This window comes from Sorex araneus, chromosome 1 (genome assembly GCF_027595985.1).
Source record: "Sorex araneus isolate mSorAra2 chromosome 1, mSorAra2.pri, whole genome shotgun sequence".
NCBI classification, from domain to species: Eukaryota; Metazoa; Chordata; class Mammalia; order Eulipotyphla; family Soricidae; genus Sorex; species Sorex araneus.
In genome coordinates this window covers 13,485,424-13,511,820 of record NC_073302.1, presented here as the reverse complement: position 1 = coordinate 13,511,820, position 26,397 = coordinate 13,485,424, and the positions used below count along the sequence as shown (strand labels likewise).

Below are 26,397 nucleotides of genomic sequence, written 5' to 3'. Positions count from 1 at the left end.
GGAAGCGGAAGGTGGCTGAAGCAACAGTTTTCAGTCTCCTGAAATTCTCGGGATTGCATTTACGCAACCACCCAAACTTGGGCACTATCACCCCCTCTCGAGGGGCTAATACAAGGGGCTGGTGGAAAAGGGGCAACTGGGAAAGAGCCCGGAAAGCAGTTAAATGCACCACAAACGCATCTGCCCTTTGTATCCAGAAGCCTGGGGAGTGCGTTTCTCCTCTGAGCCCCTACAAAGCAGGGAGGGGACACCGCAGAGCTCAAGGAACGAATGAGTATACGATTAACACCCAAGGACAGCAGAGACAAGGACAAGGAGGACTGGTCCACGGTTGGAAGCCGGCCTCAAGTGCTGCAGGAGAAGGAAGCTGAGATAGAGATGGGACCACTAAGTCACTGACGGTTGGAGGACCACTCAGGATGGGAGATGTGTGCTGAAAGTAGATAAAGGACCAAACACGATGGCCTCTCGGTATCTGTGTTGCAACCATAATGGCCAAAAGCAGAGCGAAAGAAGGAAAGTGCCTGCCACAGGGGGGCAGGTGGGGTGGGGGTGGCGGGAGGGGTACTGGAGACATTGGTGGCGGGGAATGAGCCCTGATGGAGGGACGGGTGTTCAACCACTGTATGACTGAAACTCAACCATGAAAGCTTTGTAACTTTGTATCTCACAGTGATTCAATTGAAAAAAAAAAAAAACATATATATACATATACATATATATATATGGGGACTGGAGCGATAGCACAGCGGGGAGGGCGTTTGCCTTGCATGCGGCCAACCCGGGTTCTATTCCCAGCATCCCATATGGTCCCCTGAGCACTACCAGGGGTAATTCCTGAGTGCAGAGCCAGGAGTAACCCCTGTGCATCGCCGGGTGTGACCCAAAAAGCAAAACATATGTATATATATATATATATATATATATATATATATATATATATATAAAGAATTAAGAGACTGGTGTTCGTGAATACGAGGCTAACAGAACAGGGAGGAAAAGTTCCTCTCCTCTAGGGGAAGAGAAGCTCTAGCCACGAGACGTCCAGGCTCCCTTTGTGGCACAGGAAGCCGCAGTAGCTGAGAGCAAGTAGAAGGTGGAGCTGCGTACAAAGACGTTCTGTCTGCGGGACAGTGGGACAGTGGGAGGGGCAGACCAGAGGACGGCAGAAGACCAGAATGGCGGCCGGGTGCTGGGGACAGGCACTGCTCGGGCACACCTACAAGCCAGGGGTCAGCATCCGAGGGTCAGGGCTGGCGGACAGGACACTGCCCTCGCACGTGGCTCACGTGTGTCCATTCCCAGCTCCCATATGGTCCCCCGAGCCCGCCAGGAGTCCCACTGAGCACAGAGCACACCCCCGCCCCCCCAAAAAAAAAGGATTCCAGGATTACTAGTGCTCAGTGAGTCCCCTCTCGGAGCCTCGGTCGTCTCCTCTATCTACTCACAGTTGGGTAACAAGAACGTGGATTTTGACCTCTGAACTCTGACCCCTTGCCAGTGTCCACAGCTGCAGGGATGAGGACACCCGGTGTGCAGGGTGGCGGGCACCAGCTCTCTATCGAGAGTGAAGGCGTTCGGGAAGCTCAGACTCCCCGTCTCTGCCCATCGGCGCGAAGGCCCCGGGCCCGGCCCCCTGGGCGTGGAACTGGCTCCGGAAGCAGCTTCTCCGCAGCCGACGACGCGCCTACCTCCTCGAGAAGGCGGATCCTCTGCGTCAGCAGCTCCTCCACCTGCTGCACCTGCTTCTGGGCCTCGTCCTTCACGCGCTGCAGCTCCGAGCCCCCTCCTTCGGCCAGGCTCTCCACAGCCTTGCTGCAATGGGTGGGGGCGGGGGAGGAGTCCGTGAGTGAGGAGGGGATGACAGCGCCCCATCCTCCCCCAGAGGGAGATCTGTCGGTTGCTCTGCGCAGAGATCTCTGCTGAGCAGCTGTGTCTAAATCAAACTAATATTTGTGACTCAAAAAAACAACGTACTACAAGATGTAACCACATCCGGTCAACACTCAGCACACCCTGAACTCACAATGCTCAAGGTCCATCAAGAGGTCACTGGACAAAATAAAAAGGATCATTTCTAATCTCACCACCCGGGGCCACTAAATTAACATCTTAGGAGAAACTTTTGTGCACTTTCTGCAGAAATAGAACCATATCCATGATCCGATCATATTACAGGAAACACTATAAACATCCTGCGGTGCCAATATAAACCCCAGTCATTTTTAAACGCTACATATGGTACAGATTAATGAAACATATTGTCACGTCAACCCGGATGTTTTTAATGGGGGTGGGGGGCCACACAAGACGATGCTGGAAAGGGGAGTGGGCACAGTACCAGAGAACGGACCCTGCGTGCCCAGTGGCCTAAGTCCCATCCTGACCCCACCCCCCATTTCCCAAACATTTCGCTGTGTCTGATTCTGCGCATTTGTCCAATTACAGTTGCAACGCTCTGACAACGGTGCCTGATACAAACTAAGTGTCTGGTGCAAATGAAGAACGCAGAAGTCCTTAGCTTTACTGCTCACTTCTGCAAGGAACACTATAAGAAAACAATCACAGGCGCATTATCTAGTGATTCCAGAAAGGGCATCTTGGGGGGCCAAGGCACGGGCACACTTCAAGGCGTTTAACCGCCTGCCAAATCTCCCACCAGGAAACTTCCCACCCAGCCCTCGCTTTGACAACCAACGTGTCCCTTATATATAACAAAATATACCTGCGGGAACACGGGCTTGCCTGCCTCACTGTGTGCCCATGGAAAGGGAAAGGCGCGTACAACGCAGCGGGAGTCCTCTGTGCGCGCTGGCTCCTACTGAGGGCGGGGGGAGAAGCAGCCAGGCCAGTCCCCCCCTTTTCCCCCCTTACTCCAGCTTCAGATGCAGCGTCCCCCCTGCTGGGGCACAGACAGCGGGACAGGAAATGACGGGGATGGCACAGCACAATCAGTCACAATCAGCCTTTCATTCTGATTCCCCGACCCCAGGAGAAAAGCAGGGTCACACGGGAATCTGCGGGCGATGCACTCGAGGCGCTCCTCCTCCAGCTTCGAGAGTATCTGCACGTTTCCAGCAGCAGAATAATGCAGGAAATGGCTCCACCTACGGCTGGCTTTTAGGGAGGAAACGCAACAGCGGGCTGAGAGAGCCAGTACAGCAGGGAGGGCACTGGCCTTGCACGTGGCCTGCCCGGGGTTCAATCCCCCCGTGCCTCAGAGGGGCCCCCAAGCCTGCCAGCAGTGACTCCTGAGCAGAAAGCCAGGCGTCAGGCCCGAGCCCCGCCGGGTGGGGCCCGAAAACAAAAACAAACCCCAAAACTGCAACCTACCAGGCCGAGTCTCCACTCAGCCCTCCGTGTCCGGCTTCGGGTGGGTATGTAAAATCTCCCCACAAAGGAGCCACGTCAGCAGACACTGACGTGCCCGGGCCACGTGACTCTCTGGCTGAGAACAACAGAGAGCCAAGTCAAGACCCCCAGACTTGCCTCCCGCCTCAAGCACGAGTCGCCTGCACACAAAGACTCTGATTCACACGGGCTCCCTCGAGCCAATTAGCTCCCAGAAGGCCTCCGTGCCATGATGTCATTCCAACAGAATGCGAACAACTGGGAAGGAAGAACACGGACCCCCCGGAGCTACAGAGACCCGAGTCCCAGCTCCGTCTCATCCTCCTGCACAACGGGATAAACGACCTGTCACGTGGCTCCTCTTGAAAAACCGAGACGGGGCCCCCTAAGTACCGATGCACGCACACGCGTGGCCAGGGCTGCGTCCCGTCCCCCCCACATCTGAGTGTGGCGAGCCAGCCTGTGGTCCCCCGGGCCGGGGTGGAAGTTTCCTTCCCCAGCTGTGGGCCCAGGGCTTTCCAAGTCTCTGCATGAGCGACTACTCATCAACACTCTAGCCTTGTGCTCCCAGAGCTGCCTGGAGCAAACAGCTCCCTCGGGGACCCCCCCTCCCCCCGCTCCCTCGCCACCCGCTACTCCAAGCAGGCAGAAGCAACCACTGTGCTTCCTGGTCAGTCGCAACACACTGGCAGGAGACTGGCTCCAATTCTCCCCAGGCCAGGCTCCGGTGCCGTCTGTGTTTCAGTTATGCTAATAAAATCTATTCCCAGTAAGCGTTCCAACTTTCCATTCATCATCTTTGTGTTTTATAGTTAGGGAAGCAATAAAACTTATACTCAACAGTTTGGTCCAATTTTCCCCCTAGTAATGGAATTATTATTTTTGCCTGTGTTTGAGAGCTACAGAGATAAAAACTTTACTCCCGACAATATATCTCCGTGTGTCGTTAGTGTCCCCTTATTATTGTACTGCTGACTGGCGCCCCGGAGAACAGCACAGAAGCTGGCTCGTTGGTGCTCACTCCACGTCAAGGCCAAGTGGGCCAGAGCCACACCGGTCCCTGCGTTAGCAGGGACCCGAGCAAGTCCCTGCACTTAGCTGAACCTCAGCGTTAGCGTTATGTCTGCTCGAATGGCAACGCCAGCCCACCGGGTGTGACTGATCTGAAATCAAGCAGCGCAGGAAGCAAAGCGTCTCGAACGCCAGGGACAAGGTGGGGGCAAGTGAGATGTCCCTAAACATCAGTTAGCGCCGCGCCCCTTCCTTTCCCTAGAGAACCTGGGCTGGCCCAGGAGTGGGGAGGGACAGCTCTATTCCCACCGGACCCGACAGCAGCAAGACCCTCCCCTAAACTCTAAGCCTTTTGCCATCTACATTTCCTCTCCATCTTTTTCGAGCCAATCACGGGGCTTTTGGGGAAAGCCCACCATCTGGGACAGGTGCCACATCTCCCGCCTGTTCCCCCACCCCAAAATAAAATACATAAACCACAAAACTGAAAGTTGAGGGGAAAATAGACTTGGTTTTTTCCTATCAACAAGTGCTTTATCTCCCCTCAACCATACACACACACACACACACACACACACACACACACACACACACACACACACACACACACACACACACACACACAGAGTCAAGTGCTGGGGGCAGTGAGCGGGTGGGGGAAAGCATGTTCTGCTGGTGGAACCCTTCCTCAGCCAGACTCCACCGGAGGCCAAGGAAACGCTCTGGCCTCAGCCAATCCCCATCTCCTACGTCTCCGTGGGAAAAGGACACAGGAGGGAAAGGTTTTTTAAAAAGTAAATGGAGATCGGTGAGATCAATACAGGGGTTAAGGCGTTTGACACGGACCCCCATTCAATCCCCACACACATGTGGTCCCGAAACACCACCACAAATGATCCCTAAGCACCACGGGGTGGGGGGAGGGGGCAAAAGCCCACCCTCACCCCCCATGCCCACAGCCCCCCAAAAAGGAAAATGAAACCTAGAGCTTGACACCCCAGTCCCCAGTCTCCCCACCTCCCCCCACAGCTGCACGGCCCCGTCTCTGACACCTTTCCTCCACCCACTCCCTGGTTCCTACTGAGCTCCCAGGATATCCCCCCCAAATGCTGCCTCCTCGGGGCCACTTTGCCATGGTGTTTTGTTCTGTTATATAAAACATCCGAGGTGAAGTCAGAGCCCTGAACGCAGGTCCCAGCTCGGCTCTGTCTGTCCAAGTGATTTAGCCGTGCCCCCCCTCCCCTCTCTTCTCTGAAGCCCACCCCCTCTATAAAAGGGGGCTTTGCTCAGGATGCAACTAGTTCCCAGGACAACAGTCATGCCAGTGGACGCCAGAGTGTTATGCAAACGGAGAAGAGCATCGTGACAGGCCAGATGTGTGGGCCACAGGTCGGCCATCCGGATGTGTCTCACTGGCTCCCAGAAAGGGGGGGCCGGTGGGGGCAGCGGCAGAGGGCCCCGCAGACGCCCTCCCCTGACGGGGCTGGGCAGGGCACACAACGGGAGGCTGGGCGCAGCCACGGCAGTCGGTGTGCGTTTTCCAGCACACGTTGTGCCTCCCGCCTTTTGGTCATTGCTCCAGTATTTCAAAACTTTTCTCATTCTGCATCTTATGATGACCTGGGATAACTCTGGGTTGCCCTTGCTCCTCCCGCAACAGTGCCCCTGACGCACACCCAATTCCATCAGGCACTAATAATGCTACGTTGCTTTTCTCTTTCCTTTATGTCCTTTGCATGGTTTATTTAGCAATGTCCTTTTTGTACAGACACAGGAAGACAGTTCATGCTATGCTATGACAGTTCATGGGGGTTAACTGACTCCAAAATAATAGTTACTCCTGGGCATCTATATTTATTTGACTTAAGCCTCAGTTGCCCTTAAGTTCCTAGCGCTCCAAAAGCAGGGTCCCGATGAAGGAAGGGATGGACCCAGGGCAAGCTATAAGCTACCCTGGCATCAAAAGGAGACAAGCTAAGCACCGTAAGTATAATAAGTTAAGGGCATGGTCAGGGACAAATTCTGTTATGACCCAGAAAGAAATAACTGAGTAAGGACCCTGCTGGGGTTAGGAAGACTAACCTGGCCTGAGGACTGTGGTCAGGAATATATATAGCGAGATGTCCCCAGGAAGAGCCAACCTTTGTATGAACCCAGTGAGAGCCAATATCTCTCACTGGGTTCATACAAAATGACTAGAACTATTATAAGAGGTAGATTTACTACGACTGTTTAAACGGATGAGTAGCTGAGGCAAGGAGAAAGCCTTTCCTGGATGGATCCCGCCCTTGAGCGGATCTCCTAGTAATCTGGAGTCTTGAACCCTCAGATGAGATTCTGTCCTCGAGCTGATCTCCTACAGGACTGGCTTTTCCTCTGTTTGCTGTTATGACAGTGTTTGACCCCCCCCTGTGTGTACCCCACCCGTCATGATTCCCATATAAATACGCTGTAGGGGAAAGAGGGAGACGATGAGGACAATGAGGACGTTGGGACTTTGAGGTCTTTGAGGAGGATAGGGTCTGTGGGGACTAGAAGGAGGATTAGATGACAGCATGGACTGGAAGCAGAGGGCCAAGAGACTAGGACGAGGACTAGACGAGGGAGAGGGACTTTGAGGTCCACGAGGAGAGCAGGATGATGGGACTATGGTGACGGGGTCTATGACCGAAACTACGACTGCAACTGCACTGGACAGGAGAGATCAGACCACGCTGGGAAGGAGAAAGAAATAAACTGACTACCGCCCAGCCCGGGCCCCGGGCCCTGTTTCTCTGTTCTCCCAGTCCTTCGTCCATCCGTCACCCCTTCTCTGTTCCCCCAGTCCTTCGCCCGTCCGTCACCCCGGGCAGGCCTGGGGAGGCGGCTCTCGGCCACTGAACACTCGCATCCCGCGTGCCCACACGTTTTCCGTTGAAAATCACAATCCGCCACCAGCAAAAAGACGAGGGCTCAGAAGACGGCAAGCGTTTTCAACAACAGGGCATTCTTGACTAAGGTACGTACTTTTGCCGTTTTGATTTTTCTAGAGACGGTGCTGCACACCTGACAGGCTCCAGCACGGTGTAAACGTGACTTTCAGGCGTGTACGGGGAAACCAAAGCCTTGGGGAGTCACCATCTGGCAATACTCTGCTGCAATTTGCTTGACTGTGATGGTGTGAAAACAAAATCACAAACCACGGGAGCTCCAAGGTGTGCCCTGCCTGCGGTGGAGGGGCGGAGAGGGGAAGGAGGGGCCTGGGGAAGCTGAGTGAGTAAGGCACTGTGACATTCCTGAATAACGTTCCTGGTCTCAGTCCCCGGCCTTCCCCATCCATCTCCACCACCAACCTCTCACTCAAACCCCCCACTGGTCTCCCCGCTTGTCCCCTGCTCCTTCTACAAAGCATTTCCTCCTCAGCAGCCCAGACTGGCGACCTTTTATACAACAAATCTCTGATTGTGTCTGAAGCTGAAAGCCCAGCTTCCCGCTGACCTTAGGAAAAGGGTCAAATGTTCCAGTCAGCTCAGGATCCTGCAAGAAAGAATGGAGAACCCCGCCCCCACTCCCAGTCTCCCCACCTCCCCCCACAGCTGCACGCCCCCTTCTCTGACACCTTTCCTCCACCCACTCCCTGGTTCCTACTGAGCTCCCAGGATATCCCCGCAAATGCTGCCTCCTCGGGGCCACTTTCCGATGGGTGTTTTGTTTTGTTATATAAAACATCCGAGGTGAACTTTTCTCTTTTCTCCCATGTTCGACAGAGATCAAACTCAGGCCTCTTATGTGCAAAAGCCTGGGCTTTACCACTGGGCCCCTCACCTCACCAGTTTACATCTGAATTTATCTGCCTCTTACCGCTCTCTCTAAACTCTCACAGCCCCCTTTACTGTTCCCCTAACTCTCGTCCCAGTTTTTATTCATACATTTATTACTTCGCGTAGTTTATCACCGTCACTACGTCTAGAAAGCAAAGCCCCCTGAGTCTGTCCGGATCAGCATCCATCCCCGGACGCCTAGCCTGGGACCGGAAATACTTTCTGGGTAAATGGATGGAGTCGCCCTGAACTCAGTCAACAAGCATGCACGGCTGCCGGAACTCGAAAGAGAGGGTGCTATTCTTATGCGCAACCCTTCGTGTGTGTGTGTGTGTGTGTGTGTGTGTGTGTGTGTGTGTGTGTGTGTGTGTGTTCGGGGTGGGGAAGGAGTCTGGGTTTCTACATGCAGGAGAAACAGAAACGTGGGTGAAACAAGTCCTCGTCATGCTCTGCAGCAGGCACAAGGCTGAACAGGAAACACACTCGAAGGCGCGCGCGCGCACACACACACACACACACACACACACACATACACACCATGCACATCAAGTTAATTTGTTCATTCATTCCTTCACTGCGTAAACTCAGTGCAACTCCGAGGGACCGGGCAGGGCTGGAGAGCCTCTAGTCTACGTGAGGCCAGGACACAGCCCGACCCCTGCTGGGCCCGCCCTGCAGAGCGGAAATGACTCGGCTCAGGGTAGAGCAGCGGGGCCAGCTTGGGCACTCGCATCTGCCAGGCACACACTACAGGAACTCCTCTGCCAGGACAAAGGACCCGTCTTCCAGGGTGGGCAGCCCCTGGAGGGCTTACCCTCTCTCCAGCACAGCCTGGCCTCGCCCACCGGCACTTCCGGCACCACCATTACCACCCCCCCAGACACAACACGATTCCCCCATCTCAGATGAATACTGCAGGGAGGGGAAGTGTCTATTTCCACATCCTGGGTGTGCAACAGAAGCTTGCACATGTCAGTGTTTCTAAACAAACATGTTCAATAGCAACAATGACCAAACTATTAACAACAGCAGCAATAATAATAATGGACTGGAGCAATAGCACAGTGGGTAGGGCATTTGCCTTACACACGGCTAACTCGGGTTCGATTCCTCCATCCCTCTTGGAGAGCCCAGCAAGCTACCGAGAATATCCTGCCTACTCTCGGTAGAGCCTGGCAAGCTACCCGTGGCGTGTTCGATATACCAAAAACAGTAACAAGTTTCACAATGGAGACATTACTGGTGCTCGTTCGAGCAAATTAATGAATAACGGGATGACAGTGACAGTGACAATAATAATGGGGCTGGAGTGAAAGTACAACGGGGAGGGCGTTTGCCTTGCACGTGGCCAACCTGGGTTTGACCCTGGCACCCCTATGGTCCCCTGAGCACTCCAGGAGTGATTCCTGAGTACAGAGCCAGGAATAACCCCTGAGCATCACCAGGTGTGGCCCCCAAACAAACAAAAAATGTTTTTAAATGCATAAAAAGTTAATTGAATCGGAGGCGGTCGGTACTCTCTGTACTATGCTTGCATGCGAGCTGATCAATAAAGAGCTGAATGAATTCCTTCGCAAACTAAATAACAGCTGTCCCATCTGTAAGCACTAGAACGCCCCCCTTGAACACAATACTGCTCACGAGGGATCCTTGCAGCGCATGCGTCAGGCGGGCACAGAAGGCACAGTCTCGGGGAAGGCCTCCCTCTGCGCCGCCTCCTCCATGCAGGAGTCCTTCAAGACCCCTCCCGGGACCTCCTTAGGCCCGACGGCGCTTTCAGCTGGGCCAGGGAATGAACCACTGAAGGAACTAACAACAGGTGGATCCAGACCCAGTGAGGAGACGGGGGTGGGGGGGCGAGGCGGCAGCGGGCACAAGCTGCAGAGTCAGGCCTCGGGGAAGCCGGGGCGGAAACGTGGCTTCTCCCTGGAAAACGGGCAGGGTCGGGGGGCTGGTGATGTTCTGGTTTCCGATCTGACTTAAGATCTCAGAGTGTTCCATTTTGTTCAGTTTACTGAAAAATCATTTTGGTTTTGTTTTGAACCCTCCTCGGGGTCCTTGGAGCGTAGCTGGGAACCAGACTGGCTCCGAGAGCGAAAGGTTCTGAGTCACCCCCCAGTCCAGGGCTGCGGACAGGACAGGACGGGGGGCAGGGGCAGGCGGATACTCACGAGGCCTTCCGGAGCAGCTGGTCTCTCTCCTGGAGCTCCCGCTTCAGACTCTCCACTTCCACCTTGAGCTCAATGTTCTTCGGGACGCGAGGAGAAAAGGAAAGAAAAGGCATGAGAGCCGGCACGCAGGCGTGTGGAGAGTGGGGAGACGGTCCCGGCGTGGGCCGACTCCCGGGGGGGCTTGGCGCAGGCAGATGTTAGATTCGAAGCCTCATCCGCCTCGGGGCGGAGGGGAGAGGGGATTAGCAGGCACCGGTGGTCTCGTACTCAGCACCGGTGGTCTCAGGCGCCGGGTTCCTCGAGCCTCGGAACAATTATGCAAATGTTCGAAGCTTCTAACAGCCAGAGCATTCAAACATCCAGGCATAAATGTCAGACAAGGGAGGCTGATTTAAAAATTGTTTGCCCTCCGCCAAGCAAATTTACAAGCAATTCTGCAGTTTGCTTTTGCCATTCGAAGGCAATTACTTCTGGTTGTTTACCATCACGCATGTGGTGGCTGCAGCAATGGGGACGTGGTACGGCTTCAAAGACATGAAACGCGTCACTGGGGGAGCAGGCGTCTGCGTCGTCGGCGCTCAAGTCCCCCTGGAGAGTTCCAGGGCACCCGCTTCCAGGAGCCACCCCACGAGCAGCCGTCTGTCGCTACCGGGGGGCACTGGCTTCTCCCAGCAATAAAGCGAGTCCCGCCCGGCCTGGCCTAACTAACGCACATGAGACTCCAAAGACAGAATCGTGGGTCAACCGAAACGGAAGACAGTGAGCCCAGGGCTGGGCACTTGGCCCGGCCCACCAAGGCACCCAGGTGGAACCTTTGAGGAGCTCAGGGAGGCCAGGCAGGGGCCTGGGCCGTGCACAGAGGGCAGCTGCTAGGCCCAGTTTCCCTGGCATCTCTCTCCTGCTTCGCTTTTAAAAACTCATGCCAATTTTACATTCTAATACACGCGCTGTATTGTAAATAAAAATGCCATCCCCTGGAGCTGGAGAGATAGCAACATGGGGAGGGTGCTTTGCTTTGCATGCGGCTGACCCGCGTTCGGTCCCCGGCATCCCATACGATATCCCCTGAGCCCAAGAAGACAACGGGAGTGATTCCTGAGTACAGAGCCAGGAGTAAGCCCTGAGCATCACTGGGTGCAACCCCAAGACGAGACAAGAGTGTGTGTGTGTGTATGTGCGTGTGCGTGTGTGTGTGTGTGTGTGTGTGTGTGTGTGTGTAATTTCCTGTAAAACTCGTCTCCTCAGAGGATATGTCTCCCTCCCTCTGCCAAGTGGCTGCAGGAGAACAAGTTCCTGGGATTGAAAAGTCAGCCAGCACGCAAAGGTCGGGAACAGAAGGCCCCGGGTTCAAATTCCACCTCTACTTGACCAGACAAAACCCATCATTCGCCAGGAGATGGCCACTGGCTCACTTCTCAGCTCACCAACGCTGAGCCCGTGACCAGCCAATCCTGGGCACGGAGGCAGACACGGTGCTCACGGCCCCCATCAGTGGGCACATGCACACTGGCGACTGTCCATGGTTAGCGGCCAGCCTGGGGACAAGAAAAGTGGGCTCTCCCTCCCTCTCCTTCCAGTGCCAGATGAGAAACAAGCCCACCTGACCTGGGGGTCAGGACAGAAGGAACTAGCACACAAGAAGAGCCGCTGTCAGGGCCTGTGGGGGCGAGGGGCTGCGCCGTCAGCCAGAGGGGAGACCTGCTCTCACCGAAAGGACACAGTGAGGGGCTGAGGGCAGAGGACAGCAGGGAGGGCGTTTGCCTTGCATGCGACCAGCCCGAGTTCGATTCCCAGCATCCCATCTGGCTCCCAGCACCGCAAGGAGTAATTCCTGAGTGCAGAGCCAGGAGTAACCCCTGAGCATTGCTGGGTGTGACCCCCCCCCATCAAAAAAGGGGGAGTTTCTCCAGGAGTCAAAGCCTGGAGAAACTCCCTCCAGAGACCGCAATCCTCCCCCAGCTCTGGGAGGGCGAGGGCTTCTCCGGGAGAGCTGACACCTCTAAGTCTTACCAGTGAATATCCCAAAATTCCCATCCCAGTAAGTTTAAAAGGATGGTGGCTATTGTGTCCACTGGGATGTCTTTTTTTTTTTTAATTATTTATTTATTTATTTTGCTATTTGGGTCACACCCAGCATTGCACAGGGGTTATTCCTGGCTCATGCACTCAGAATTACTCCTGGCAGTGCTCAGGGGAACCACATGAGATGCTGGGAATCGAATCCGGGTTGGCTGCGTGCAAGGCAAACACCCTACCCCGCTGTGCTATAACTCCAGCCCCCCTGTGGGATGTCTTTATCCTCAAGCCCACTACTTGGTTTTCAAGCAATGTACGTGGGCATCGCCTACTTTCAAACCGAACCCCAAGACAGCTTTTAAGCATCAAGTGGAATGTCACCTTAAGCCATGATGAAGGAAAGGTACTCGACATGTTATTTCGAAGAAATGCAAGGTGCAAGCCTGAACACTTTTCCACTTATGTCAAAGGGGGACATGTACATAAATGCATACATATACATACACACACACTTGTTACACATTAAAACTCCTCTGCACACAGGAATTAATAGCTATAGTTAGACCTAGGGCAGCCGGACACGGGTCTTTCAGTGCATGCTTTTATGCTTTTGAATTCTGAAGCATGTACACCTGTGGAGAAACTTACAGTGAAGCAGAAAACAATTCAGTCCAGTCACCTCATCGGACAACGGACAGGAGTAGCTGAAACAGTGTGGCGCATGTGAGAGGCATGTCTGGGCTCCAAATCTACCTCAGGGAGGGCAGGAAAAACAGTATAGCAGGCAGGGTGTTTGCCTGACACGCAGCTGACCCAGGTTCGATCCCCAGCACCCGATAGGGTCCCCCAAGCCCAGAGTCAGAGCAAGGGGAAAGCCCTGAGCACTGCAGGGTGTGGCCCTATACCAAAAAGAAAAAAAAAAAAACACTACCCCATGAGCCAGGCAGTGTCTGCCTGAATGCAGCTGACCCCAGCTTGAATTACTGGCACTGCATGTAGTTCTATCCTGGCACAGGGTCAGGAACAGCCCGAGTACCGAAAGGTGTGACCCAAACCTCACCTCTACCCCCACCCCACCCCTGCAAAACATATGTGATACTGTATCACTGTCATCCCGTGGTTCGTGGATTTACTCCAGGGGGCACCAGTAATGTCTCTATTCTTCCCAGCCCGGAGATCGTAGCAGCCTCTCCTTACTCGTCTTTCCCAACGATTAGAGGCTCTTTCAGGGTGACACGAATAACAAAATTAATGTGATACTAATTAACAAATAAATGTGATGCTAATAACAAAAAAAAAATTCACCTCATATAGCAGCCATAGGACATGAAGCAAATGACTGACCCTCACAGAGCTTGACTTGTCTCGTGAAAGGGGAGGCTAAGCCCACCACAAAGGGCAATCTTGAGAATTAAAATAAGGTGGTGATCACTGATCACACACGTCCCAGCTTAGGGTCTTACACACAGCAAACATTTTAGGCACCTCTTGGCTCCCCGTCACCCTCGAAGCTGAGACACCTGCTGACTATCCTTTTGCATGCTACGTCCTCTGCTCTCGGTTTTTATGCAAAATACTAATTGCGTCACCACACCCTTCAGAAAAAGGGGCCATCGTTCCTGCCTTCCACTCCGTTCCCAAGGGAAAGATACGCGCCTCGAGGGACAAAGGCACTTTTCGATTCCTGGAAAGGCACGAAGGACAGGACAAGGCCTCCTCAGGACAGGCCCATTCTGGGTCCCCCCTCTGAAACTCAAGGAGAGTCTTTCTTGTTCTTTTTTACCCCTTCAAAAGATTGCACTGCACTGGTGAAGGGATGGGTGTTCGAGCATTGTAGAACTGAGACTTAAACCTGAAAACTTTGTAACTTTCCACATGGTGACTCAATAAAAAAATTTAAAAAAAAAAAGATTGCACTGGCACAAACTCGAGAAGACAAAGGATGGAATCATTCCTGGGCCAAGGGCTAATCTCTTGAAGAAAGTCAAGAGACAGGCACTGAAATCTTGTTCGCGTTTGGTTTCTTTTCAAGAACGTCAAGTTCTTCTTTCCGACTTTCAGAACCGAGATCTCCTTCCCGGCAGAGACCTCCAGGTCGGGACATCGGTGGGAGGGGACTTTTCTCTGATGGTTACAAGCAAACACACGAGGAAGATGGAAAAGCCGTGTCACAGGAAAAAAGACAATCTGAATTCTGTGCTGCCAAGGGAAGCTTCGGGAAGACAATGACTCAAGCAGGGGCTGTGTGCGGGGGCTTTCTGTCTGTCATCTCATTTTAATCCACACAAGGATGACTGTGACAGGGGGGATTATCACAATACTGAGCCCAAGCCCAGAGACCTGAAGTGACTTGCCTCTAGCCACACAGGTGAGGCGGCAAGGGGGAAGATTCGAGTCTGAAGACCGTCCTCTCTTTCACCCTCTTTGTCTCAGTCAAAAATAAATTTTGGAAGGCAATTGAGATAAAGATACCAAATCGGAATTCCGATTTCAAAGACATCCTGCAAAATTAATTTCCTACCTCTCTGCTTAATGGGAAGGCCATCCGATTATCTATCCGCTCCCTGTAATCAATTAAAATTAAATGAAGGCGGCTCTATCTCTTCGTGCGAACACCGAGAACAAATAGTAATCACATTTCTACTTGGAATGAGCATGAGCGAAGGAGTGGGGCACTCACGGTTTTACAGATGTGCTCAGTGGGGCCATCAAACTCCTGCTGCATTCTTTCCTCCAGGAAATAGATGCGAAGCTTTAGGTTAAAATTCTCCTTCTTCAACTCAGTAATTTGCTGGAAAAGAAGCGCATAAAGGCCATCAAGAGTAAGGTCGAGCGCTGGAGCAATATCAGCTCAAAGGGCTGAGTGCGAGGCTTTGCGAGCAAGAGGCCTGGGTTCGGGCTCTCTCACTGCACGGTACCCTGAGCACTGCCTGGTCCATGGCTCGTGGGTACCTTCAAGCACTGAGCTGCGAGTAGCCCCTCCCTGAGCACCACCAGGTGTCCCCCGAAAAATAAAAACAAACCCCCAAAAGGGGGTCTAGGGATGATATTGATCTAATCCCAAGGTTTCCACAAACGAACCAAAAGCTGTAGAAAAAAATGTCATGTTTGCTACATTGGTATCAACCCAGATCTCACAGCAATTAAACTAATAATATAGAATACAGCATACACCTGTAAACGGGATGACAATAGATAAAATAACACATTCCCTTAAAGTGCACAAATCATCAAAATTCATCAAAAAAAAGATAGCCTGCACGGTATTTGCCTTGCACGCAGCCAACCCAGGTTCAATTCCTCCATCCCGCTTGGAGAGCCCGACAAGCTACCAAGGGTATCCTGCCTGCACAGCAGAGCCTGGCAAACTACCTGTGGCATATTCGATATGCCCAAAACAGTAACAACAAGTCTCACAATGGAGACGTTGTTGGTGCCCACTCGAGCAAATCAATTAGCAACAAGATGACAGTTGACAGTGACAGTGACATGAGATAGACTATTACAAACTGTTCATGATTGGGTTTCAGTCATACAACAATCCAACACCCATCCCTCTACTACTGTACATTTCCCACCATCAATGTCCCTCGTTTTCCTCCCACCTTCTCCCAACAGCCCCTCCCGCCCCCCAAACAGTCTCTATGGCAGGCACTTTTCTTCTTTCTCTCTCCTTTTGTGCATTATGGTTTGCAATACAGGTACTAAGAGGTCATGGAATTTGTTCAGGGCATTCAGTATTTTATCAGGAAGGTAAGATTGGAGTAGTTTTTTAACTGGGTGGCAGCTCTGGGGTGTGGATGTGACTGCTAAGGCTTCCAGAAGTACAGGGAAGTGGCTACAGGGAAGTGGGGGGAGGTAGCCCATCCCGACCCCGAGAAAGCCTGGAGATTTCAATCACAAATCCAATACAGCCAAAGCTTCTGCAGATTATGTCTTGGTGAGGTCTGACCCAGGAAGGTGGAGTATGGCCAGGGGCATAGCGATTTTGGATTGTGGAAGCAAGCAGCTGGCGGGGGCTCTGCTTGGGAGGCCACCAGGCTGACCCATCCCCCTGTGATTTACCCGGGTCTGTTCAGCCTTGCACAGGTCCAAGATTAACTGCAGCTTTTGATCTCTTTTGAGATGGGCTCTGAGCAAGGCTGATAGAAGAGCTTCCAAGGTGGCACTGGAGTTAGTTCACAGGCGTGACCACCAGTGCCTTCAGGAGTAGAGGGAAGTGGGGGGAGGTAGCTCATCCCAACTCCAAGGAAGCCTGGAGATTTCAGCCATAAATCCCACATATCCAGATTTTCAACTGGTTAACATCTTGGTGAGGTCCGTCCTGAGACGGTGGAGTCCCGCTGGGGGCATGGTAGCAATTTCGGATTGTGGGGGCAAGCAGCTGCTGGGGACTCTGTTTGGGTGGGCACGGGGCTGACCTGTTCCCCTCTGACTTACCCCAGTCTGTTCAGCCTTGCACAGGTCCGAGATTAACTACGGCTTTTGATCTTTTTCAAGATTTATTTATGGGTCTCTGAAGCAAGGCCAACAAATGAGCTTGTATAGCTGAGCCAAAAGTGGTTTGTGGGCACGGCTCCCACATACCTAATTTTTGGCCATTTAATTTTCTCAGGAAACTCGGTCCTGAGTTGTTGGGGTCCAGCCAGAGGCAAAGCAGCAATTTTGGGGTATCAGGAAGCAAGCGAGAGAGAAAGAGAGAGAGAAAGAAAGAAAGAAAGAAAGAAAGAAAGAAAGAAAGAAAGAAAGAAAGAAAGAAAGAAAGAAAGAAAGAAAGAGAGAGAGAGAGAGAGAGAGAGAGAGAGGGAAGGAAGGAAGGAAGGAAGGAAGGAAGGAAGGAAAGAAAGAAAGAAAGAAAGAAAGAAAGAAAGAAAGAAAGAAAGAAAGAAAGAAAGAAAGAAAGAAAGAAAGAAAGAGGAGTGCTGAAAGGAAGGTATCCAGATTATAGAGTTAGAAATGAAAGCATCTATTTGCCTATTAACTGCATAAAATCCCAAGGAATCTAAAAAAAAAAAAAAACAAAAAAAAAAAAAACAGAAAAGAAAACTTCTGAGAAACAGGCCAGAGAGATGGTACAGAGGTTAAGGAGCTTGCCTTGGATGCAGCTGACCCTGACTTGATCCCTGGTACCAAATACAGTCCTCCGAGGTCCACAGAAATGGTTCCTGAGTCCAGAGCCAGAACCAAATCCCAAGACAAAACAAATTTCCACAATTCATCAGAGAATTTAGAAAGTTAACATGAAAATTCAACTATATTTCAATATACTAGTAATAAACAACAAAGGTTTTTTAGCATGTTAGCATTTTTTAAAAATAATGTTGACTCCATTATGTACCACTGGTGGTTCATACGTGGCCGTGACTAAACCTTCTGGGCCAGCACCAACCTGCTAAATACCACTTACAACATCTCCAAAAATGAAATTTGTACATGTAAGTTTAATAAGGCAAGATTTATGCTTAAAACCACAAAATGCTCATGAATCCAAGAAGACATAAATAAGAGAATGATTTTTTACCAATTTAACTATCCATATTTATTCTATCAATTTAACACAATTACAGTCAAAATATCCCCACTGGAATTTTTTAGGTAGAGATAAGCTGATTATAAATTTTATTTAAAACAGAGAACTGTATGAGTAAAAACAACATTGAAAAATATCTAAGCTGAATACAGAAAGAGGCCTATCTTATTAGGTCAATTGATTTTGGTAATGGTGCAAAGACAATCAGTGGAGAAAGGCTAGTCTTCATTTTCAATAAATGGAGTTGGAACAATCAGACCCCCAACCTAAAACTCCTACCTTAAGCCTTTGTGACTCAGTCAGATGGAATGCATAAAGGGCCATCCTCTGTGGAAGCAGTGTGGAGGAGTCTCAAACTGTTAAAACTACATCAGAGCATGAACTTCGCATGCAGGAAATAGCTGTATAGCAACTGCCACCAAAAGGAGAACATATCTATCATAAGACCCAGCAACTCCAGGGACTGGAAAGACAGTACAGTCCTTGGACGCAGCTGATCTGGGTTAAATCCCTGACCCTGCGTGTGGTCCCCAAGCCCCACCAGGAGTGATCCCTGAGCGCAGAGCCCTGAGCATAACCATACACCCCGCCAAAAAAAAAAGATCCATCAACCCCACTCCTAGGCATCTGTTTGAAGCACACTGAACACCCATCCAGAAAGATGCAAGTACTCCTACGCTCCCTGAGGTCTGCTCACAACAGTCAAGACACAGAAGCAAACCAAGCGCCCGATGACCGCTGAGTGGGTACAGAAGATGTGGTCCAGAGACGCAGCATCTGCAACAGCAGGGGGAGCGGGGGGAATCAACCACTCTATGAATAATAAGCCAGATGAGGAAAGTAATACTGGATGATTTCACTCCGATGGGGCATATCAGGACTCAAAGCATGGGACCAGACAAAGCCAAACCAAAACTAGTCCATGGAGTCAAACCACAAGAACTGGGGCTACAAGAAGTGGGGAAAAGAGGAAGAAACAGCAGGGATTCAGTGGGCTATAGTGAGGGATATTGGTAGCTTGGTGCTGGGCGTGGTGTGGTAACATGCTTAAGAGGTGAACCTGTACTCCTAAAACATGCAGAATATATATACACTGGTGGTGGAAAATGTGCACTGGTGAAGGGATGGGTGTTGGAACATCATATGACTGAAACCCAATCATGAACAGCTTTGTAACTATATGCTTAAAATGTATGCTTAGGGGGCTGGGGTGATAGCACAGTGGGTAAGGCATTTGCCTTGCACGCAGCTGACCCGGGTTCGAATCCCAGCATCCCATATGGTCCCCTGAGCACCGCCAGGATTAATTCCTGAGTGCACAGCCAGGAGTAATCCCTATGCATTGCCGGGTGTGACCCAAAAAGAAAAAAAAAAGTCTATTAAAATGTATGCTTAAAGCCACAAGATGCTCATGAAATCAAGAAGACATAATAAGAGAATGACCAATTTAACTATCAATATTCATTCCATCAATTTAACACAATCATAATCAAAATATCCCCACTGGAATTTTTTAGCTAGAGATAAGCTAACTAATACATATTTTTCTGCCACTAAAATGTTTATCTCACTGCGACTCATTTTATTTTTATTTTTTTAGTGAGGGGTCACACCCATTGATGCTGAGCAGTTACTCCTGGCTCTGCACTCAGGAATTACTCCTGGCAGTGCTTGGGGGACCATATGGGATGCCCAGGATAGAACAGGGGTCAGCCGAGTACAAGGCAAACGCTCTACCCACTGTGCTATTGCTCGGCCCTATGTTTCAATTAAAAAAAAAACTAATTAAATTCTAAAAATACATATAGTATAAACCAATATGACTGCACTAGAAAAACATATCTTCATAATAAAAATAATCCTCATAATTTAAACAAGAGCTAACCAAAATTAGATCACAGAATATATATAAAGCAGGCATAAAATCTTTAACCTTTAGAAAAGCACATCTTTGAGATCCTGAGGCACGCAAAGAATATCTTAGATGTACACACCAAATACATGGTCCATAAAAAAAAAATAGCTTTTTTAATAAATCAAGCTTCATCAAAATTTAAAGTGTTTGCTTTGAGAGCCAGGAAGTTGGATCCAGGGGTCGGAGGTATGTTTTGCATACCCAGGTTTGATCCCAACACAGCATGGTTTCCGAGCACCACTAGGAGTGGTCCAAACACAAATACAAAAGTTTGCTTTTATAGCACAGTCTCTAAAGACCAGATACACACTGGAGGAAATATTTTCCTGCTCTATGTCCAATATGAGAACTGTTATCTAGAACATATAAATCATTGAGTCACTGTCATCCAGTTGCTCATCGATTTGCTCAAGCGGGCACCAGTAACGTCTCCGTTGTGAGACTTGTTGTTACTGTTTTTGGCGTATCGAATATGTAAATAACCCTCAAAATATAAATGTAAGAAAACCACCACTATCCAATATACATATAGAGGGACAGATAGATAAATATAAAGCATTTGAAAAGAAATATCACAAAAAAGATATAAAGATGACAGTCACTGTCATCCCGTTGCTCATCGATTTGCTCGAGCGGGCACCATTAACATCTCCATTTTGACACTTTGTTGTTACTGGTTTTGGCATATTGAATACGCCACACAGGGAGCTTGCCAGGCTCTGCCGTGCGGGCGAGATACTCTCGGTAGCTTGCTGGGCTCTCCAAGAGAGACGGAGGAATCAAACCCGGATTGGATGCGTGCAAGGCAAACGCCCTACTGCTGTGCTATCGCTCCAGCCCAACAACATTAGTCACTAAAGAAAGAGAAATTAAAACTATAATATAATACTTTCCACACCTATTAGAAAAGATTTTGTCAAATGTATTGGTACTGCCAACTGCTCAAGAGGCTATGAGGCAAATGGTCAAATCTGCTGACAGGAATTCAAAATGACACAACCACTCTGAATAACTGCTTGGCAGTTTCTTTCAAAATCAAACTACATTTACCACACAATTCAGCAATTTCACTCCTTTGTAGATACCACAGAGAAATGAAAACCTATGTTCACACAAAAACCTATACATGAAAGTTCACCACAGTTTTATGACTAATCATGAAAAACTATCTTTCAGAGGGTGGATGAATCAACAGACACATCGATAAGACAAAGTAATACTTGGTCACTAATACACACAACATGTATTTTAAAGGCAGTACACTGCAGGCAAGAAGCCAGCCTCCAGAGATTACATAGTGTATGATTCCATTTAGATGACAGCTGGAAAAAGCAAAATTATAGGGACAGAAAACATTAGTTTTGGTTTACTGCGGCATTAGTTGCCAGAGATTTAGAATAATGAAAGGGCTGACCACAATGACACAACACAGGGAACTTGCCTTATGGGTTGTTCTTTGTCTGCTCAAACGACAGTGATGGTTACTTGAACCTAGAGCTGCATACACACATGCTAAAACATCAAACAGAAGTTGTAAGACAGCATTCACGTGCCAAAATTCCTTACGCTGGTATCACTGTATCACTGTCATCCCGTTGCTCCTCAATTTGCTCGAGCGGGCAAATCAGTAACCAGTAACGTCTCCAAGTGAGACTTCTTGTTACTGTTTTTGGCATATCGAATACATCACGGGTAGTTTGCCAGGCTCTGCCGTGCGGGCGAGATACTCTCAATAGCTCACCGGGCTCTCCGAGAGGGATGAAGGAATCGAACTCGGGTAGGCCGCATGCAAGGCAAATGCCCTACCCTCTGTGCTATCGCTCCAGCTCCTTACACTGGTAATTCCTTAAATTTAAGCCAATACCTTAAACTGGTATCTTCTATTTTATGTAAGATAATTAATCTAGCAAAATATTAATAACTATATTTAAATATTAATGTGCACTCCCCACACATCTATATACTCACTGGGGTTTTTTTTCAAAGTTTTCAAAAATGGTTAGTAATAATATATAATACAATCTTTAATATTAAAACACCCTGGGGTGCCTGGATAAATGAAAATGGTAAGCACACTCTATATAAAGCACACTCTATATTTCAAACTGCCTGCTCTTCGTCTTCTTGTTAACACTTAGGGTTTCAATTTTGTGGCTAACAAGAATGGCATGAAAAAACAATTGGAAGGTTCATTAAAGTCTCCTTTTAAATGTTTTAAGGAAAGAGCACATAAAACATTCATTCAAACAAAAAAACAACGCTGCCAGATGCTTCCTATAAAGAAAAACCTTATTCTATTACTCAACTACCAATAAAATATTTATGGAGGTTGCTGAGAAAGCCCACAATGTACACACGGCTAAAATCCTTAGCAACACTTGAAAGAGGATTTGTCCTATTTATAGGCAACGATGTTTTTAAGAAAAATATGAGCAAGGCTAATAGCCTTCAGCAGGGCACCGCAAACATCAGACAGGCCCAAGTGAATTGTAGGAAACACACACGCATCTGCCCGCAACAATGCCCGCCGGTCCTGCTAACGAGCTCCTCTCTCAAGTTTTCCCTGATTAGCCCTGTCCGGGGGAATGAGGGACCCTTCCCAATGACCTCGTCCCCCGAGACTCTCCTTATCATAGCACATGTGCCACTGCCGGACCAGTGGGGTGCAAGCCTTTCCGGACAACTCATCCCCCTGAGAAGAGAAACTCCGTCAACCCTGCACTTCCTGGTCATGGAGGGGACAGACAGTTACTAAGCACACGAAGGGCACATTCAAGGAGATGGCAGTGTGACGGAAGGGGGCCCCTGGGGCTTCACACTCGGACACCTGCAGCAGACGTCACTTCACTGGGGCTGTGTATGCTGGTGATTTCGAGGTTTTGGAGCTGGCAGGGAGCGGGGTGTTGCTTTTCTGTTTTTTCCCCCACCCCATGTGTTGGCCAGGTGGTGCTCAGGGGACCACACAGTGCTGGGAACGGAACCTGGGGTTCCCACGTGCGAAGCACAGACTCCAGCCCTTTGAGCCAGCCACCCGGCCCCCTGCACTGCTTCTTCCCGCCACTCCTAGAATAAAATCCCCCGCCTCTTCCACCTTCCCGTGCCTTCCTTTCTCCTGCTCTGCTAACAATGTTCTACCTTACCACTGTCCTCCCTGGCCCTCAACAGCCCGGCCGCTGTTGATCTGCCCGGCTCTACCTGCACCATATCTGGGACAGTGCCGACGCTGAGTGGACGGATGAGGGAACGGAATGCAGTCTTCACACATGGCTAGCTGCGGGACCTAGTCGAGTTCACGTGTGTGGGCCTCACTTCCTTTATGTATGAAGCGGCATTTAGGACAATGCCTATCTCATACATCTATTATAAAAAGTCACTGTCACTGTCATCCCACTGCTCATTGATTTGCTCAAGCGGGCACCAGTAACGTCTCCATTGTGAGACTTGTTACTGTGTTTGGCATATCGAATACGCCACCGGGGAGCTTGCCAGGCTCTGCTATGTGGGCGAGATACTCCCGGTAGCTTGCCAGGCTCTCTAAGTGGGATAGAGGAACTGGACACGGGTCAGCCTCATGCAAGGCAAACGCCCTACTGTTGTGCTATCACTCCAGCCCTACACATACTTTTATAAAAAGTAAAGGAAATTACTGTGATTCTTGGTGGTGGAATATGTGCACTGGTGAAGGGATGGGTGTTTGAACATTGTATAACTGAGACTTAAACCTGAAAGCTTTGTAACTTTCCACATGGTGATTCTATAAAAGAATAAAAAATATTTTTTTTAAAAGTAAAGGAAATTAGGGGCCGGAGCGATAGCATAGCGGGTAGGGCGTTTGCCTTGCACGAGGCCGACCCGGGTTCAATCCCCGGCATCCCATATGGTCCCCCAAGCACCGCAGAAGTAATTCCTGAGTGGAAAGCCAGGAATAACCCCTGAGCATTGCTGGGTATGACCCAAAAAGCAAAAAAAGAAAAAGGTAAAGGAAATTAATTGGAATGTTCAGCATTTGTGACTGGCAACAACATGAAAACTTAAAACACTTCAACATTCTTTTTTTTATTATTATTTATTAGTAAATCACCATGGGGGTACCACTACAGACTTACAAACTTCCGTGCTTGCGTTTCAGTCATACAATGATCGAGTTGTATGATCATTGTACATCCCTCCACCAGTGCCCATTTTCCACCACCATTGGTCCCTGCATCCTTCCCACCATCCCCACCCCATTACTCCCCACCCACACACACACCCCACGCCGCCTTTGTGGCAGGGCATTCCATTTTGCTCTCTCCCTCCTTTTGGGTGTTGTGGTTTACAGTAGAGGTATTAAGTGGCCATCATGTTCAGTCTGTAGTCTACTTTCAGCCCACCTCTCCCATCCCAAGCAGGCCCTCCTAACAGCCTTTACTTGGTGGTCCTTTCTCTGAGCTGCCTTTTCCCTCCAGCATGTGAGACTGGCTTCTAAGCTGTGGAGTACTCCTCCTGGTACTTATCTCTGCTCTTCTTGGGTGTTAGTCTCCCATTCTGCTACTTTACATTCCACATGAGTGCAGTCTTTCTATGTCTGTCTCTCTCTTTCTGACTCATTTCACTTAGCATAATAATTTCCGTGTTGCTCCACCTATATGCAAATTTTAGGACGTCGTCTTTTCTAACAGCTGCATAGTATTCTATTGTGTAGATATACCGAAGTTTCTTTAACTAGTCATCTGTTCTCGGGCACTCGGGTTTTTTTCCAGATTCTGTCTATTGTAAACAGTGTTGCAATGAATATGTAAGTGCAGATGTCAGTTCTACTATACTTTTTTTCATCTCTGGAACATATTCCCAGAAGTCGTATTGCTGGGCCAAATGGGAGCTCGATTTCTAATTTTCGGAGAAGTGTCCATACTATTTTCCAAAAGGGCCGAGCCATTCGGCATTCCCACCAGCAGTCTGTGCTGCTTGACTTCTATCTTCAGTGCACCGTGGTCTGCAAAGGTAGTTGGTACAATTTCTATCTTCCTGGTTCCGTTGAGGTATGTTTTGTGGCCCAGCACATGGTCTATTTTGGAAAATGTTCCATGTGCACTGAAAAAAAAAATGTGTATTCTTTCTTTTGGGGATGCAAAGCCCTGTAGAGATCTATTAGCCCTCTCTCTTCTGTCTCTTCCTTCAAAGCCAGTGCTTCCTTGCTGAGTTTTAATCTTGTAGATGTATCGAGAGGTGATAGGGCAGTGTTGAAGTCTCCAACTACTATTAACACTTCAACATTCTTCTCATTTGTACTTTTCTCTTTAAGAAACCCAACTTCTGCCCTTTGGATCCGGCTGCGGAGCGAGCGTGATGGAAGAGCCCAAGGGAGCGCCCTTGGACTCCAGGCAGCCCACTGAACTAATTCCGGCATGGGACCAGAGACCCCACGGTGCGCTGAAACAGTGGGACCCGGGCATCCCCCAATTCTTTTAACCTGTCTCTCTCTCTCAACTCCTCCCTCCTGAGCACAGCGCAGGATCCGCGGTTTTCCTGAGCGCAAAATGGAGCCGGCGATCCAGCTGAAACAGGACGCTTTCGCGCGCTTGCGGGGGACCCCAGGGGGCGGGGGCGGCGACCCCCGCCCATCGCAGATAGATATTTAAACCCACCTCCCCCACGTGTGCTTCCCTTTGGATCCGGCTGCGGAGCGAGCGTGATGGAAGAGCCCAAGGGAGCGCCCTTGGACTCCAGGCAGCCCACTGAACTAATTCCGGCATGGGACCAGAGACCCCACGGTGCGCTGAAACAGTGGGACCCGTGCATCCCCCAATTCTCTTAACCTGTCTCTCTCTCTCAACTCCTCCCTCCTGAACACAGCGCAGGACTTCTCCATCTTATGAGCACCATAAAAGGGTAAAAGTTTGTAGTGATGTTATTTCTGGTTGTACTTTCCCTGGACTTTATACAGAAACCCAAAACCGCGCGGCCGCTGCCGCGGCCGCGCGACCTAATGTCATCTTAGCATCAGCAATATGTAATGGTTCGCTTTTAATGGGTCGGACTTTTGTGGGAGATCCTAACAAGAATAGTAAGTCTGTTGCTGAAATATTGAAGGCAATCAAAACGGTAGCCATCTCTCTAGACTAAACTAAGCTATATCCCCACGCCAGCTGAGAAGAAATTTTCTTCTTTCTCGGGAAGAAACGCGTCGTGTCGTCAACTACAGTGTGATGTCCATTAAGCAAACAGACCTGGTGGCGTGGGAATGGGATATAAGGGGAAAAATTATGTACATGGAACAGTGGGACGCTGGTGGAATCTCGAGCCGGAGCCGATACCAGCGCAAGACCTTCGGTTCCAGAAACTGCTTCCAGACACTCTACTAGTCTATCAACTAAGCCAGAGCCCCACGTCTGCTGATGACGGGAAATAACCATCCTTTTCGTTTTTTTTTTTTTTTTTTCCCTTGTCAGGCAGCGTGGTGATTACTAAACAGGTGTGAACTCGGTGGCGCGGGGCAAGGGGGAAAAAAGAAAAGTTATGTAACAAACAGCGGGACTTAATATCTCTATATTCTTAGCAGTGGAGAACTATCAAATGCCTCCTTGGCAATAGGACTGCTTTTCTTTTTTGGGGGAAACCCCA

General features: G+C 49.8%; 1 protein-coding gene across 3 annotated transcripts in view; it reads right to left on the bottom strand.

Annotated features, from left to right (window-relative positions):
• Positions 1-26,397, bottom strand: part of CDK5RAP2 (CDK5 regulatory subunit associated protein 2) — a 185,789-nt gene that overhangs the window by 128,143 nt on the left and 31,249 nt on the right. For all 3 annotated transcript variants that reach the window (XM_055143649.1, XM_055143654.1, XM_055143650.1), the window contains exons 4-6: positions 15,030-15,140; positions 10,334-10,410; positions 1,692-1,815 (exon numbers count right to left, since the gene is read on the bottom strand). In XM_055143649.1, the coding sequence (XP_054999624.1) occupies positions 1,692-1,815; positions 10,334-10,410; positions 15,030-15,140 (312 nt within the window). The remainder of the gene's footprint in view (positions 1-1,691; positions 1,816-10,333; positions 10,411-15,029; positions 15,141-26,397) is intronic.